We start from the raw sequence: 17,802 nt of genomic DNA, 5'->3' as shown, positions 1-17,802 counted from the left end.
CTTCATATATAAGAGCCTATGTTTCAGCAATCATAACTTACCACTCTTGAGCTTCAGTAGTGAAAGCAGGAACAGCAACCTCCAGTGAGGGGGAAAAACGATGAAAACTCAGACTGAACTAATGGATTGCTCTTGAAAGGTTTTGACAGGGAGGAAAACTTGCTTTCCAGGCTTTTTCATAAAGTTGGGTTACTTAGCAGTAACTATAAGGCACATGCAATGGAAATAAATGAATTAATGAAAGTCCCTACAGAACTGTTTAGGCTGAAAAAGGCCTTTAAGATAATCGAGTCCAACCATTAGCCTAACACTACAAAGTCCACTGCTAAACCATGTTCCTCAGCACCACACAAGACTTTTAAATCCCTCCAGGGATGATGATTCAATCACTTCCCTGGGCAGCCTGTTCCAGGGTTTGACCATCCTTTGGTGAAGAAATTTTTCCTAACACCCAACCTAAACCTCCCCTACTGCAACTCAAGGCCATTTCCTCTCACCCTGCAAAGGAAGACCTGTTACCTGAATTAAATCTACAGGGTCACTGCTTAAAACTGCCCTCAATTCTTTACTAAACTCAGTTTTGTCCTAACACTCACAGGGAGGTTACCCACATGTGCCCACTGATGATCAGGAAGTCTAATATTAGAACACTCTTCTTGCATTACATGTGCCTTAGCCTGCCCTGTGACCCCACATTCTTGCACTAATGCTTGAAAGCAGGGAACACATCTCCCTCCTCTGACTTTCTGAAAAGAAAGGGCATTTCTACACTCAAAGAAAACCTGTAAAGCAAACCTAGGATAAAGGAGATGACTTTGAGGAAGCTGAGCTTATGCAAGGGAGAATCAGCACAATCACATCAGGGGATGTTCGTTTTCCTTGCACAGAACCATCAGATTTTAATGTAAGCCCAGACCATGAGCACAGCAAGAAGAAAACAGCAAGCACTAGAATAGTAGCTAAAGCCACAGGAACAAAGAACATGCCCAAAGATACATACAGCAGAGGTGCCAAATGACAAACCTGTGCCAAGTAGGAGAGAAGGTGCCCTTAGACAAGCAAGGCAACAAACCCACAAGAGTCCAGAGACACAACCCTAAGGAAAAGGAGAGAATCAGCTCCCTCAAAACAGCAGATGAAGACCAAATAGAGGCATGGCCAGTGAAGAAGTATTATGGCTAAGTGTGACTAATGAAAGCAAGAACTTCTCTCACTGAGAGAAGGAGAACAAGGAACACAAGACCCTCAAGAGCAGCTGTGTTAGAAAGTCATTGCTGGGCAACATCATTAGATCAGAGGCAGAACAAAGCTATTAGGAAAAAATTAATGTTGGAATGAGTACACACCAAAATGCTCAAACCAGCAAAAAATAATTGGTGCCAAATGGGCAAAAAGGCTGGTACTGGGTAGGAGGGTATTGGAAGAGTGGCAACAAGATAGTGGGCAAGAAAGAGCCTTTGAATCTGTAATTAAAGTTTCTTCTCTGTTCCACACAACAATGAAAACAACATTTTCAGAATAAAAAAAAATTAAATGCAGAAAAAGTAATTTGGAATAAAGAATCTGATGATCTTTACTAGAGAAAAGTCCTATTTCCCTTGCCAGGAACTAACCTGAGCAGAGCCTTAGTGAAAGGCAGACTCAGAAAGCATAAAGTTACACACATCAGTAACAGCAAGGGTGTGATCAATCCATTCAAAACTGAGATGTGCAAGGAGAACAGATAAAAGAGGAGGAAAAGCAGATCTCCATTAGTTAATAGTCAGGTCAAATAAGGGGGAAAGTGGAAACAGCATAAAAATCCCACTAAGCAAATAGGTCTCTAGTGAAAAGAAACAAGCCAAGCCAGACAGAAGGAGAAACAGGAAGCCATGAAGTCTTTCCAAAACAGTCTAAATAGAGAGACAACACTTATACCATCCTCTGTGAGGTCAGCCAGAGTTCTGCCAACTTGATCACAGCAAATCCTAAAGGATCTCACTTGAAACTTGAGCTCATAATGGTGATTTTTCTGTTTGACCACAGGGTGCAAGCTTTTAAGCCAGACCAGAAAATACTGGAGGTAAGAAAGCAGTCCATTTGCACTTAGTTGTTCAGTTTAGGTAAGGAATTAATCCCAGTTAAGATGAGTGTGTCTGTTAAACTGAGCTTTGTAGTCTTGCATGAGTAAGCATTTCCAAACCCAGGACTTCAGCTGTCCAGAGTCTTAGATAGCTGTACTATAGTTAAACCTGCCATGTCACTCAGAGGATATGTTTACATGTCTACAAGTCCCCCACCCCCACCAGCCAAGTATCTATTTACTATCCACAGAAGGCACTACTTAGGTTCAGACCTGAGGAGCTCAGTTCTATCCTCAGCCTCTCTAACCTTCTAACAAGCAAAGGCTGCAGATATGATTTATTGCAAGCTTCTGCTGTAAGTGACAAGTGCAGTGGCAGACCCCATGACAAGCTTGTGGGACTTGGGATTTTAGCTCACCAGCAGGGACACAATACAACTCATGTGGCTACAGTAGTAAGACCACACATGGTAAATCCATACTATGGACAACAGCTGGATACAAGAGATGTGTTGCACATACCAGTCTCTCAACCTGCTCCATCCTTAGAACTACACTGCAAGACTCACTAGCCCCCTCCTCTTTTCCACCAGACTTTTTGTGAGCCCCATTAATATTATATTTCACATTCCAAAGCGAGGTAGCTTCTACTTCCAAAGTGTCTAGGCACAGGTTGTGTTGATATCCACATCTTCCAGTCAGAGGCCAAGTTCCCATGGTGAGGAATATAAATAAACCCACGAAGTTCTATCCCAGAAAACTCAGACATTTCAAAACTTAAGATCTTATTTTAATCCCAGATAAAGTAACTCTTAAGTCCAGTTCATAAAAGGGCAATTTGCTACTGATAAAGTCTTCATATGTACAGTGAAAACAGTCAATCAATGCAAGTTTCTCCTCAGTAGGGCTTCTCCATTGATTCCAATATTTTCTTTCTCTCCTTTGCTGTGGGCATCTCTGGTTTCACCCCATTTCTTCTCCTCTGCATCATAATGTTATGCTGAAAATAGAAGAAAGGACCATGAGAACACAAGACTTCTCAGAAGTGTCTGCCTCTGAGCTCTACATGAATAGGATTCTTTATAGGAAGAGTACTTCTGTTATCAAGAATGAGATACTCAGCCTGATTAGCTGATAACTAAATGTACTAGTACTTAACTGAAGACACCTGATAGTTTAGCTTGCTGTTTCAGGAGACAGGGAGTTACAGTATTCCCATTACACTACCCCAGACTTAATGTGCAACTGCCTGTAAATAGTTTTTCCTGGTACTGTGCACATGTATTTAAAGGCTAAGCTAAGAGTCACTTTACTGCTATGGCATAAGGAAAGGAGAGAGCAGGGAACAGTCTAACTGCACATAGCTCCTCATCATACTTCCCTACCACAAAAGACACAGAAGCAAGGACACCAAGTAAGAATGAACTCTTCCTAGGCTGGCTATTGAATCCTAACCCAAACCAATGGAAAACGAGATTATCTGACCCCAAGACTTTTGTCTTTCTATCCATTTACAGCAGACCTTATCACTAGAAATACCTGACTCAAATTTAGAGGGAAGCATACCAGGAACTGCAAGAACCAACTCACAATCTAAGAGAGTAACTTAGGAGAACCAAGTGAAAAAAAACAACTTTATATGCATCTGCTTAAGCCTTCCAGCAATATCAAGACCACCCTGGCCTGTAAGTCACTTTAAGATGAGCAGCAGTCAGTATGAGGTAAGCCTGAAGAACACAGGGAACATGTCAGGTATAATGTACTTAAAGCAAAGAATGGAATGAAACTTAGAAAATCTACTGTGCTTACCCAGAATTTTCTGCAGTTTTTGTACTTCAGGAAATAAGCAGTGCACATATTCTTGTTGTAGTTGTTGTCATCCATACATTTTCTAGAGGCATCTGTTTCCTTTAACAGGGAAAACACACTTCAGAGCTGAAGGAAGTTACTGTACTCAGTGTATAAAAAAACCCCAACAAGTCCCAGAATATCTAAGAAGATAGGAGGCAGCTTCTCAGATGAAAGCATGCTATCAGAGAGAGCAGAGGAACATCTATCACAAAGGATAATCAGCAATTCCAAGCAATGACTTCATTTAGAGATAACAGACATTAGTACTCTAAACAGTAACGATAGAGTCCACAGTTGTTTATAAGGATGCTTGGTGAAACCTACAAGGGACTTTAAAAAACAAGCAAGCCTGTCTAACCAGGACTTCAGGCAGAAAACTGAGGAGACTGCTATCAGCTGTATTATTCCTATTTCTGAGGAATTACTCCTTGCTATTTCACACTTGCTGTAACAGAAAACCTCCAGATTTCCCCATCTTTATGCTAAAACACCAATGCAAGAGTGCCAAACAAAACTATCCTCTAGAGAATCCATTATTTAACACTGAAACATAAAACAGAAATCCCAGTGTCATCTTCTTACCGCTATACATGGATTTATATCCTGGTCTCTAAGCTGTCGTGCATGCCTGGACATTCTAGACAGACACTTGTACCCTGGCTAGGAACAGAAAAGAAACAGGTTCAGTATTTACTTGTAACAGTAACTCAGGATTAAAACTGAACTTCAGCATGGAATAAATGCCTTCCAATCATAGAATGGTTTGGGTTGGAAAGGACCTTAAAGATCATCCAGTTTCCACCCCCCTGGCATGGGCAGGAACATCTCCTGCTAAACCAGGTTGCTCAAGGCCTCATCTGACCTGGCCTTGAACACTTGCAGGGTTGCAGCCTCCACAGCTTCTCTGGGCAACCTGTTCCAAATAACACACACAGTTTGGTTGTCTTTTAAACGAGAGATCACCAGAAAACTGCTTTTAAAAATGTTACCTCAAAAGCTTTAACAGCAAAGACAACTCAGGCAAGTTCAGCCTGCCACCAAGACTTACTCCCTGACAAAATCCTGCACAGAATGGAGCCACTGTGGTGGCTCTCATACCAGCCTGCCAGGTCACTGAGGAAGTGACTGTGTCCAAGAGGAACAGCTCCACAGAGGATGCTCACAGCCAACACGCCACAGACACTTCAATAAATGGTGTGTGGGAGCAATGGACAAGTAAACTTTGCCAGATCTGTGCTTACTCCCCAGCTGGAACACATCTATCTGTATCTTCACTGAGCTTTCCCAGGTGTAACAAGTGCCCAACCATCTCCTGTGTTGCTGTATCAGATAGTTAATAGGAAAAGTTTCACTACTCTGTGTATGACACCTTGAAACACATTTTTCTCTAGTTTATAGTTTGACATTGACTTCAGGAGCTGTAAGCTTGAGAGACACAGGGTTCAGAGCCAACAACCTACCCTGATCCAAGATGATGACATCAAGACAAACAGCAGACCTTCCTTCCTTTTACAACTTCCCATACATTGCCTCTGGCACACACATGGCCATGCAGGTATTTGTTCCAAACAAATACTAAACCTCACCAAAAATAAATTAATGTTGGCCAGATAACAATGTGAGCCAAAGCAAGCAGAAACACAAGGCTGAAGAAGAGAGCTTTCTGCAACAAATTACAGTACAACTGACAGAGGAAACTATGAAAGAACAACCTTGCTAGATTCTCGTTTTCTTTTTTCCCCCTGATGCTAATTCTGAACTTAAACGTGTTTCTGTTCACATCAGAAATTGGTAACTGCAAGTCTACAGCAAAAAGCCAGTTTTGCTTGATCTCAGCAAACAAAAAATCAAATACTACTCTTAGTAGCTCATAGACAGAACAGAACATTTTAGATCAAAAGTTCTTCTTTGGGTAAGAATAAGCTATTCCAGGTGACCAAGCCTTAGAATTTACATCCTGGTCAAGTAGCCTTCAGGTGCCTGGAGTATTTTTCACATTCCTCCTGATTCCTTTCTGCAAATAGGCCTTTTAAAGAACCCTTCCACTTCCCTTTGAGAACTACCCAGTTTTAAATCAACTTCACAAGTCTGGGTTGTTTGGGGTTTGTTTCGGTGTTGGTTTGTTTGTTTCTTGGGTTTGTTTTTGTTTTGTAGGGGCAAAGGATTTTTGACCAGGTACTTCCAACTCAAATGCAAGCATAAGCACATAAAACAGCATCATCCCAGGCTTCAGGGGGTGAGAGAGGGGAAAAAAGTAAAATAAAGAAAAAGCAGCATAACACAATGCCTCAATCTAACCATTGGAGAGGTTTATATCTGTGTTTCACTGCTACAGAGCAGCTACAAGCACCATCTAAGCAGACATGCCTCAAGGTGTACAGCATTAGGCTGACTTCAGCATTGCTCTCCGAAAGAGTATTCCTGAGCAATTGGATGTGTCATCATCAGTGCTCATTACACAGGCTGCAATTAACGCTTTCAGTTTGATTACACTACCAGAGTCTGCAACCGTGCGTGCCCAGTTTTAAGGGACAACACACGCAGGACTTTAAAAACCTACTTACTGAACGGCAGTTCAGGTGCTCATGAAATTGCTTCGCTCAACAGTAGGCAAATGCTTAAACATTAATTAATACTACCAAAAAGGTCTGATAGCTGCTGCACGTGCTGCTCTTCCCCCCTCTCCCCAGCACTTCAGGATTTGAAACATTATCAGCTGGAAGGGCAGACAGGTCACAGGGAAACGGTGAAGGAGCAATTGGGCAGGAAGAGAGTTTGCCCCTCCCCAGGTTTTGCACAGCCTTCCCTTCCTGCTTCCCCAGCACAGGTCTGAACCAGCCACAAGCGAAGGCTTGTCTATGCCACAGTTCTTAATTACGCTTTAGCACATTAACAGTTGTAAACTGTACCACAGAGAAATACGCTGCTTGCTAGCGCTCTTTAACCCCAGGGCTTTTCCAGTTCATAAACCATCAGGATATTTTTCTATAGGCTGCCTCCCATTGAAAAGTGCTTGGGTTGCTTTTTAAACGTATATATACATACACGCACACAAAATCGCTAATTACGCTGCAATACAGACCGGCTAATTGAACCCTAAACCCTGGAGTGAACACCGTATCAAACCCTCACTTTTTTCCACCGCTCTTTAAGCGGGACAAGCGGAGCGGCGGGAGGAGGCTGCCGGCGGATCTGTCCGCTCGCCACGGCCGAGCTGCCTTGCCCAAAAGGGAGCTTGGGGCGGTGGTGGTGGGGACACAAGGCAAGTATCGAGGGGACGGGCTGACCGCCGCCGCACCCAGGAGACACCGGCACCCAGCCCCTGCCTGTCCCCTCCAGAAGCGAGGGACGGCGGAGGAGCCCCGCGTTCCCTCCCCGCCCGCCACGGGTAACGGCGGCCGTCCCAAGGGCCACAGCCGCCCAACGGCCGCAAGCGCAGCCCGCTTCCCCCAGCTCCACCTGCCGCTACACAGCGGAGCCCGGGCCCCGGCGCCGTCTCCCGGCCAGGCGACAGAGCTCTTGCATCCCGCGGGCGAGCGGCGAAGGGCGAGCGAGCCTTCCCTCCCGCCCGGCGAGGAAGGGGAAGCGGTGCCCGAGTCCGCAGGGCACGGCAGTGCGGGCCGCCAGCACTCACCTCCGTCGCCGGCCGTGTACGCGGGAGCCCCGGGGCGGGAGCGGGGCAGCCCGTCTCCAATTCGAAAGACGTCAGCTGCTCGGGCAGCCCGCTTAAGTACGGGCGCAGCCTACCCCGCTCCCGGCCTCGCTGCTCCCCCCGACCCAAGCGCCGCCGCCGCCCACGCCCCGGTGGCGCTGAGTGGCAAGGTCTGGCCTCCAATGGCGGCGGCGGCGGGTCCGCCCCGGCCTTGAGCGGCGCCTCCTTCCACCAACGGGGCGGGCGGCGCGGGCTGCAGGCGCCGGCGGCGGGGCGCGGCCGCGGCCCTGACTGACTGGGGGAGGCGTCCAACCCGCGGTGCGTGTGGGCGGCGGGCGGTGTGGGCGCGGCGTGTGCGGCAGGCTGGGCTGCACCGCAGCGCATACACTACAATGGCTGCTGGAAAGACGGGAAAGCAAACAATTTCCAGGCCCGCCGCGTCCAGCCCGAAATATGGGGAAAAAATTACAGAAAAATCGGAGAACACTGTAAAGGGTGGAAACGGGGCGCAGAGGGGATGCTGAGGCTCCCGCGGTGAGTCTGCTGCGGGTTTGGGGGGCAGGCGCCGGGGTTTAGCAGGGAAATATCAGGGTTATTTAAATTATGAAGGGGGAGGAGGAGAAGGAGGGGGGAGAGGAGAGAGGAGCAGCGAGCAGTGAGGAAAAGTTTGTGTTAACCATCCCTGCCTTCCATCCCGCTCCCCCCATCTCCCGCAGCCCCCCACCACCTCGCGTCGGACCCCCCCGGGGAGGGGGGAGGGGGGGAAGCAGGGGAGGGGAGGCGAGGCGAGCGGTGCCCCCCTTCCCCTTCCTCGGAGGGATAAAGAGATGATTTTCAGAAAAAACCCTCTCTCAGAAGTTCCTCCACTCCTCCCCTCCCTCCCCGCGGCGCTATGTTGGTTCGCGAAGCGAGCGGGCGAGGCTGCCCGAGGGACGGCAGGAGGGCGCGGGGTGCCCGCCACCGACCCCCGTGGCGGGCCGGGGCCGGGGCCGCGGCGGCGACGCGGGGAAGGGGCAGGAGCAGGAGCTGCGCGGCCGCCCCCTCCCCTCCTCGCCTCTCCGGAGCCTGTGCTGTGAATGCAGTGACAGCGGCGAGAGCGGCGAGAGGGAGCGGAAGACATTAGAGACCGCGGTGCCGAAAAATGAGGGAAAAAATTAATATAAATTCGCCCCCCGCCTCAAACCGGCCGAATTTCGCACAGAAATTTCCCCCGTGGACCCGGCTACCCGTGGGGTGTCCCCCGGACCTGGCGGCTGCGTCTTTGGGGGGATCCGGAGTGACTTTGGGGCACTCGATCCCCCTTTCCCGTCGTTTTTTGGACAAAAGTTTTTTTTTTTTTTTCGTAATAAAGAAACGAATTTGCCTGCTCTCCCCCTCTGAGTGGCCCAGAAGCTTTTACCTTCCCCATCGGTGTGTGTTTAGAGAAAAGTGTGAACCCAAGTAAGTGCTGAGTCGAGTTGCATTGAGGAGGGGGGTTTGCTAACTGAAAGCAGGAGAGATCCGGAGAGAGAGAGAGAGAGAGCAGGGACAGCTTGTTGTCAGTATCATAAACAACCAAAATGGAGGGAGAACTGAGGCATATAACAAAATAAAAATCAGAAAAAAATGCCAAAAAATACCTAAAAATCGGGGCTGCTCCCCCTTTTCTTCCTCAAGGTAACAGAATAAAACCCGTGTCTTCCCGAGACCGTTTTACGGTTTCAGGGAGCAAGGAGTTAATATTTATTATTTTTTTTTTGTTGATGAATTCTTTGGAAAGGCAAAAGCCTCTTATAACTCGCCACCGACAATGAGAAAACGTGAAAATCCCTTTCAGGAGAGAGAGGTAGGGGGAGATGATAGTGCAGAAAGTGCATAACTTGAGGGTAATGTGGAGTGATCCTAGATAAGATAAATGCTGTATGTGCTGCTTTATAACTTCCCTTTTTCATGCTTTTTCGGATGTTTGGGGGGCTTGGGGGGACGGAGGCTCCTTTCTTTTCCTCTATCATCTTTTCTATTTTGTAAATATTTTTTTTCTTTCCTTCCCCCCCCCCCCTTGTTTCTTTTTTTTTTCATTTTTTTTCTCCCCCCCTTTTTTTTTTTTTTCGGACCGGAATGTAATGCCTTTGTAGTGTCACTTTCCTGATCTAATTAGGATGTGTGAGGCAAAGAGTAAACCTTTCCGGTTTTATAAAGTGCGTTTTCGTTGCCTTTGAATTTCAAGTTTTCCTGGTGGCTCCCTCCTCTATTTAAACTGGATTCTTTAGGGTGGTGTGGGGTTGAGGTAATGCTCCATAGGGAAAGCAGAGAGGGCTCAGGGGCAGGGCAGCTTTTCTGCCCGTGCCTGCTGGTTTCCCTGGCACGTTCAGTTCACCTGTTTGTCCCCTAACAAGAGTGTCTCCTGCAGCCTCCTCGGTTCATTTCTGTAAAATAATGATGCCTCATCTCACCTCACATTGAAGTTAATGCGAAAGTGCTGCTGATGTTGGTTCCACGTGGGATCAGGGACATAGCAGGGCATTTTAAAGAGACAGCTTCTCTTTTCCTAGGGTTATCAGCACCTCTGCAGCACCTCTGTCTCTAGCAGAGGGATGCTTCGTTGTTGATTTTTTTAATGGAAAGGTATCAAATCGGCCCTGGTCTGGTACCTTAAGGCAGGATAACAGGGGAAAACGTGCAGATTCGTTTGGATCAAGGGAATTCTTTTGTGTGTGGCAGATCTTCAGGGGAGTTTTCTTGGTGTGTTAATTAAAATGCTGTGTTTTGGAGAGTGGGGTTTTGGTTTGGTTTTGTTTTTGGTTTGGTTTTTTTTTTTTTTGTTGTTGTTTGGTTTTGTTTTTTTTTTTTTTGAAATGGGTGTTGCAGAAATGAAATAGTCCCTGGTTGTTTCATGTTAAAACCCAGTGCTGTTCTGCCAGCTGTAAGTTCCCTGGGAGGAGACCTGTGTGCACAGGGCAGTTTTCACAGACATCTTGTGGAAGTTGTGAAGTGTGTTAGTTTTTTACTTTGAATAAATTCACTTTTGTTTGGGACACCTGAGTTTGTTGAAAAATATTGTAGAGCTTGTTCTATGTTGAAATGTTCTGAACAGTCCCAGTAGGTTTTGAAAATGGTGAAAACAGCTGTAGGCTTTCATTGGTCAAAGTAGGGGCTTTTTACAAGTACACCTTCCTTGTGTAATTATAACATCACTTGGAAGAATTGCCTCTGGCTTTGTTTAAAACAAGAAAAATCATCCCAAGTGCTGTCTGGTTTCATGTGTGCCTTCATGCATGCTTTTAGCATGGGTTCGGGCTGATTTCAGTTTTTTGCTTAATTTTTAACTTGCAAATGTTTAACTGTGATGATGTGAAATGCTCTGCTTCTCCCTGTTAGCTCTGATGTATTTTAATTTTCAGTGAAATATCCTATATAGAAAAATCAGCATCTCCTCTTTGCATGGCAATTGGATACCTTTCTGAGGAGTTAGGATGTTTCCTTTACCTGTGCCTTGTTTTTCTGGTCTTTGTCTTTATTTGTAGATTAAAAAATTGAGTACAGGTATGTGGTTGTTGGGGGAAGATGGAGCACTGAGCTTGCAGGGAGGCATTTTCAGCAAGTGTTTTCTTTGAGGTTTTTGGTCTTTGTCTTTATTTGTAGATTAAAAAATTGAGTACAGGTATGTGGTTGTTGGGGGAAGATGGAGCACTGAGCTTGCAGGGAGGCAATTTCAGCAAGTGTTTTCTTTGAGCTTGTGGAAGTTGAGTATCAGTTGTGTTAGCCCTCTGTGTGGACTGGCATGTGTTTGCAAATGATCTGGAGCTTCTCTGCATGTGTGACCAAAGAAACTGTTGTGCAGTAGTTGTTGACTGGGATACAGATTTTGGAAGAAATCTCAAAAGTTTTCCAGTGACTCACAGTGTGAAAATTAAATCACATTAACTACTCTTAGGCTAGGAAAAAAAGAAAGGAAAAAAATAATTTAAAAAACCAACAACAAACCAAAACAAGGCTCATTAAGGAAGAAAAAATAATCAGTTTGAATAAAGGAGTGAATAATGAACACTTTTTTCCAAAACTGTCTTTTATGGTTTAGAGATCTCTTTCATAGTTAGCAAAAATTCACACTTGAAAGTGCCTTCCTGAATATTTGTTACACCAATCTTTTCTTTTCATTGACTGAAGTAACTTTATCCTGAACCACAGAGAAATTGGATAAATGAACAGCAGCGCACCGTGTGTTGGTGTTTTTAATGTACCAGAGTAGATAGGCAGTAGTAGATGTGCAGAACTAACTTCAATAAACTAGTTAATGGTACTGAGAAGAGTATTTAAGAACTCTTCAAGTATTATCTGTGACTCTCAGTATGAAGTGTTTCATGTGTTACCATGTTTTTATCAAAATAAGAGCTTCTAAACCATTAATACTGTAATGCTGAAAATAGGTGTAGGCATTGGCAGTGTCAAGGTGAAAGAAGCACATGTTGTGTGTGGAGTGTCTTTCTTGACTTACAGTTGTGTATTGCAAAGTAAATTCAGTGCATCCAACCATAGGATAAAATTCAGGACATAGGGAGGATGGAAATGGAAAGGCTGTTCTCACAGAATTTGATACTCTTTTAAAGTGGGTTTAATTTTAAGTTCGAATCCAGCTGGTGAGAATAACAGCAGAAGATAAGTGTTGTTAGGATTGTTTTTTACAAACTGATTTACTTGCTTTTGTAGAAAATTGAATTATCCTTCCAGGGATGCTGTGGTGTTTAATAAAAATAGAAGCAGCTTGCAAAGCTTCCCCACTTCTAAGGGCTGAGCTAATCTCCTCTGTGATATGTTGCTCTGATTCTAGATATGATTCAGTTTGATTATTTTTTTTCTTCAAGATTTTCTAAAACTAAAACGCCTGAGGAAACAAATACTAAAGGCTGTTGTTGGTAAAGTTACCCCACTTTTTATAGGTGAACTGGGGAGCTGTAAATCTATTAAAATCCTTCTTCAATACTTATCAATCCTGTTCCATAAAGTTGAAAAGTTAATAACCACACTGGTCTACAGCAGGACAGCAAATACACGAGTCTAAACTGCCATACATCCAGCTTCTCTTGAATTCTTAGTTGAAGTGTGTCTCTTGGTGTGGACTTCTTATTTATTAATTCTCCTAAAAAATTAGTTTCCCAGTGTAGAACTTTGAGATTTTTTTTTTTTTAATTAAGAAGCTTTTAAAAAGTTTGTGCAGTTCCAAAAGGCACTGCATTGAAAGCACAACCACTTCTAACGGTCGTCCATCTCTGCAGCTAGTCAGGCAAAATGGTGCCCTGAAGTTTCCTCCTTGCAGGGCAGTGCATGTGTTTTAAAATTAATGGGTTAAAGAGGGTACTGCTCATGTTCTAAATAAACCACTGTTTGTAGCTGCTCAAGATTGTTTTGTTAAAAGAAATGTTTTAATTCAGAGCCTAAAGCAGAAGTTTTTAAAAGTTTCGTATCTGTAACCTCTTACATTTTTAAAATCGGGGTTTTGTCACCAAATATCTTTTGGCAGGGTTCTTGAACAACTTTTATCTGTTTACCAAGGGGAGATAGTCTGGAAAAGGTGAAAATATGTTAGAGCAGTTAGATCATTCTGAAATCAGTGTGGAGTTAAAAGGATCCTGCAGCCACCAGCACCAAAGTGGCAGAGCACTTGTTTTCAGGGGGATATTCTCCAAATATCTGCTACTGGGGAGGATTTAGCTTTCACTGCTTGTGAAAGAAATATGCAGCATCTAACCTCTGAACTGCTGAGCATATTTAACCAATTACCAAATGTTTAGGTAGCCTTAAAAAACTATTTAAAAATAATTCAAATATTAGAACAGAGCAGCAGTTTGTTGATCAAATGTAAAATGTTTAGATTTCTGAAGTATAAGGGATTTTTTTTTTAGCATTTTTTCAGTGCATTTTGGTAGTAGAGAATTGTGTACTTTTCCTCCTCGTCAAAAAAATCACATCTATAATTTAATTAAATTTGTATTGATTTTTAAACTATGCGAACTTGCAACTTGAATGTAAAACAGTGATGAACTCTCAATAAAAGCACTTGTACAGCTGCCTATATTTTATTTGAAATTTTTTTTAAGGAATATAGTGACCTTTCAGCTGAAATGGAACAGATTCCAGTTACTGATTCCTTTTAAATGAGCAGTTGTCCACCGAAAATCAAATGTGAAAAATTCTCATTGCAGACAAGTTACAAAAACCTAATACTGAACAGAACTGCTCACCACTACTGCAAGTTCAGTTTTATTTAGAATTGTTTGTTAAAATGGTTTTTGTCTATGTGAGTCTCATTGTTCACCTGTTAACTGCCTGATCTTAAAAGGGTGAATTAGGAGAAATGAATAGAATTAGAGGGGAGGTTAAGTTTTGGAGAAGATACATCATGCTCTTCTAAATAGTTGTGTGCTAACAATTATTAAGGATGGGGCCTTCTCATAGGAGATATTAAAATTGCTAATATTTAAATGGACTCTGCATGTCTTGTAAACATTTGCTGCAGGGACATGGCATGAAATTAACCACCATACACAGCAGGGGTTTGAGATGGCTGCATGAGTACATACCTGACAGTGAAGAGTGGGAAAGCTTATATAGTTCTTCTCAGGTTAAAGGAATAAATCAGTTTCAGTTATAGCCTTCTTTGTAATAACTTCTGTCCCTTTCCTAATGCACTGTGTGTCCAGAGTGCAGATGCCTTGTCAAACACAGTAAAATGCCTGCTCAGGGTGATGGGTTCTTTTACACATGCCCAACCCTGACTGGTTTGTTAGACTTACAAGGGGGCACAAAGAGAGTAGAATGTGGCCCAGCCTGCATAATTGTATTTCATCTGTGCAAAGGAAAGGGAAAAAAAAAAAAAACCAACCAATAACCAAAAAAAAAAAAAAAAATCAGGGCTGAACTAGAATGAAACCAAAAAGTGAAATAGATAAAAGAAATTAATGCAGACAATTGTGGTTGTAACACAGAGAACAGTAACTCAAAGCTCCAAAGTAAAATAGCTCAAATCAGCTTTGAGAAGTGAAGTGGGAGTCAGGAAAGTAAAATCTGGAATTGCCATCAGATGTAATTAAGAAATAACCATGTAAAGGAGCTGGGAGAAATGCAAAAAGTGTCTGTTACAGTAAACTGAATTGCTCTAATCTTCTTTTGCACTTAATGTGCTAAATTCCTTTCTCAAAGGAGAATATCCCTAGAAATCAGATTAGAAAGTGTTTAAAGGGAATTATTTGTCAAAGTTGCTTTTTTTTCTAAAGTTAGGCTAACAAATAATAATCTGTCCCATATTGCTGTAAATAATACTTAATTTGATACCATTTAATCATGCAGATTGCACATAGAGTGACTTAAGTATTGTACAGGTAATTTACCTGGTAGCCTGACACTGTGTGTCACTAGCTTGCACCCTAAAAGCTTTTCTTTATGCTTGTGGGTCACATTATACTTTGGAAACTGCCAAATCCAAAGTATTGCTCATTAAATAAGATGTAGGTGGTTGATTTTGTGTTAGGCACATTTATTGTGAGTTGCCAAGCAATCAAAAAGCAAGGAGAATGCCCGAAAACTTAACCTTCCCTCTTCATTTATTATGTATTTGTATACCACAGGGTATCAGATTTACTAGTGCAGGGGTTCTCTAAAAAGCCCTGCAAATCCTCTGATTCAGAATTACTGAGCTCTCATTACCCTAAATGTTTGAGCAGCAGAAAGACCCTCTGTATGCAAATCAGATTTTACTGTCCCAAGTGCTTGTCACTTCTGAATAAACTGGTTTTTTTGGTGTGGTGTGTGTATTTATCATGAGTGTTCCATTTATATGCCATATAGATACCCCACATTTAAGGAAACACCTGGCTGTGCAGGGAGAATGCTGTGTCCTCTGAATCGATTATGATAGAGGAATTCTTGTTTTTAAAAAGAGCTCTTTTGGGGGAGAAGGCAGAAAGGCAGCTTGCTATTAAATTTCAGTCAAGACTGTATAGTTAGTAATAAAACATTTACAAGTTTGTAAATGTTACGTTTCTTCAGACTCTTACTGTCACGTGTGGAATTCTCATTTGTACTAATTGTGCCTTTACTACAGCTGCCTGCATGCAAGGCTTAGTAATTCCCTATTTATCAGGTGGAAGTACAATATCAATACAGTATCAATATGGGAGTAGAAATTGCCCACAGCAGTTCCTAGGGTTTCTTAAGATGTTACCCCACAAAGGTGTAAATTTATGGTGTTAGCTACCTGTTATCAGTGCTCTTTCCCTCACAAGTACTTTTAAGAAGAGTTGAATATTAAACTGAAATAAAACAGCTCAAAAATCCTGTCAGGGTTTAGTGCTCTGTTTAAAAGCTAAACACAGGCATTGCTCAGGCTTATTTGGTTCACTGGAAGTTACAGTGGTCAATACACACAGAATTTGTTTCCTCTAGGACACTAGGAAACACTGAACCATGTAACTTAGAGCTGATCACAACAGAACACCAGTTCATTTCAATCTGTAGATTAGGGGGGTTTGGTTTGGTTTGGTTTGGTTTGATTTGGTTTCTCCTCTGTCATTTGACAGTTTTCTTATTTCTTTTGAGGAGTTGGGATTGTGTTTGGATTGAACCACTTCTAATTCCACCCCAGCACAAACATATAGCTTATGGCTATATTTTAATCAGTTTCAGAAAAAAGTAATAAAAAAATATTACTGCATCTGTCAGAGGATGGTGTTGCTGCATGCTATTTTAAATGGTGTTTAAATACAGTTATAAGCATACCAGTCTAGTGAAATCAGCTCTATCCCTAAACAACAAAGTTACATTATTTGTTAGTTTAAAAGTTAACCAAGAATCATAATATGTTAATTGTCCTAATTATTCAGGCAGCATTTAATATGTGTTGCAATGGCTTTAAACAGTATATATGAATTATTTATATCAAACTCATTTAATTTCTCATTACTTGTAAAATGTCATGTTTTCCCAGTTGTAATTTTAAAGGCTTTTTTTTTTTTCTTTTTTGCCTTAGCTGCAGGAGTGTATCCTTTGCTTTTCAATACCCAGCACTTCTTTCACTTATTTAAAATTCTTCCATTCACTCCAAATTATTTTGTGTTGATATTACTCATTTCTGTGCTAGAGAAGTTGTGCTGAGGAACACTGTGGAATTGTGCTGATGATGCTACAAAGGAGAAAAATTGGGTGTAGAGTAACACAGGAAACTTAATCATAGTGGTATTTGGGTGATGGGAATAGTCCCAAACTGGCTGAATGTTAAACGAGGCTGTGAGGAAATAATGTCAGGTTTTGCAGGCTTGTAGCATTAATCAAATATGTGGTATCAGTGTTTCTCAGAAGAAATACTCAAAGACACTCCTAGCATCAATTGCTGTGGAAGGCAAGCAGAGAACTAGATTAGACTTTCAGAAATGATAAAGCATGTAATAAGCTTCTTGGGGGGGGAAAGATTGTTTTTAGAGATCTCCCCTGCAGTATACTGTTACTTTACCTTTGAAAGCTTGACCACTTCAGAGTGTTTGAGAACAAATGAGTTAAGTCCATCTGGAGTTACACATTTTGCTTTCTGCTGCTGTTTTTATCCTGTTCCTCATGTAAACCAAACTTCTTACTCCTCTTTTTGCTTCATTACTTGTACTGAAAGGAAAGTAAACTTAAGGAGTTTTTAACTGCATTGAGTAATCATTTGATTGGAGAAGGAAGGTGTTTTCATTTGGGGAGGTCGACTATGTATTAGTATTTTCTATTTTTCTGTAGTTTTCCTAATAAAAATACCGAACATAAAAGGAGACTGGATCTTTTTTTCTAGCCCTGATGACGAGGGAGGTGTGGTCAGGAAGGGGCTCTGATGACTTAAATCACTGCCCCTCAGCCTCCCAAAAAATTTTAACTCCTGTGAATTTGTGATTTCAGGCGCACAGTGATGTTGCAACTTTTAAACTGATAATATATTCAGTCATCTTGAGATGAGCTCCACAGTTCATTAGGCAGATTGAATTCCCTAAAGGTTTTGTCTGAATAAGTACTTGAGTATTGTGCTGTTTGTTCCAGTTTTCATCAGGAATCAAGCCACAGAAAGTCTCTCAACTCTGAGTAAACCCTCAAAGGTTTCATGGATGCCCTAAACCTCCTGTAATTCCTGTTATAGTTTTAGTTGCTGAACTGTGGTTGAAGGTCAAATAAACCTTTCTGCTAAGCATCTGAATTCTATCATGGAGGAGGGAGTTTGATATTTGGAGGTAGTTTT

At 42.5% G+C, this 17,802-nt stretch overlaps 1 protein-coding gene across 1 annotated transcript; it reads right to left on the bottom strand.

The window, feature by feature from the left end:
- Positions 1 to 2,774: 2,774 nt before the first annotated feature.
- Positions 2,775 to 7,649, bottom strand: CHCHD7 (coiled-coil-helix-coiled-coil-helix domain containing 7). The gene is made up of 4 exons (XM_054394732.1): positions 7,548 to 7,649; positions 4,496 to 4,573; positions 3,872 to 3,970; positions 2,775 to 3,062 (listed from the first exon to the last, which is right to left on the bottom strand). Exons 2-4 carry the CDS (start codon positions 4,547 to 4,549, stop codon positions 2,961 to 2,963), a joined length of 255 nt encoding a protein of 84 aa, XP_054250707.1. The 5' UTR covers positions 4,550 to 4,573; positions 7,548 to 7,649; the 3' UTR covers positions 2,775 to 2,960.
- Positions 7,650 to 17,802: the final 10,153 nt, after the last annotated feature.

The sequence above is a fragment of the Indicator indicator genome, chromosome 31 (genome assembly GCF_027791375.1).
Source record: "Indicator indicator isolate 239-I01 chromosome 31, UM_Iind_1.1, whole genome shotgun sequence".
NCBI classification, from domain to species: domain Eukaryota; kingdom Metazoa; phylum Chordata; class Aves; order Piciformes; family Indicatoridae; genus Indicator; species Indicator indicator.
Note: the sequence above shows the minus strand (reverse complement) of the source record. Positions and strands in the feature narration are given on the sequence as shown.

Bases quoted from the DNA above. Each gene is read 5' to 3' on its own strand.
- CHCHD7 (XM_054394732.1), bottom strand. From the start codon at position 4,549: ATGTCCAGGCATGCACGACAGCTTAGAGACCAGGATATAAATCCATGT. The intron at 3,971-4,495 runs GTAAGAAGATGA...TCCCTGTTAAAG, and splicing joins ATATAAATCCATGTATAGCG to GAAACAGATGCCTCTAGAAA. The intron at 3,063-3,871 runs GTAAGCACAGTA...TTCTATTTTCAG, and splicing joins AAAACTGCAGAAAATTCTGG to CATAACATTATGATGCAGAG.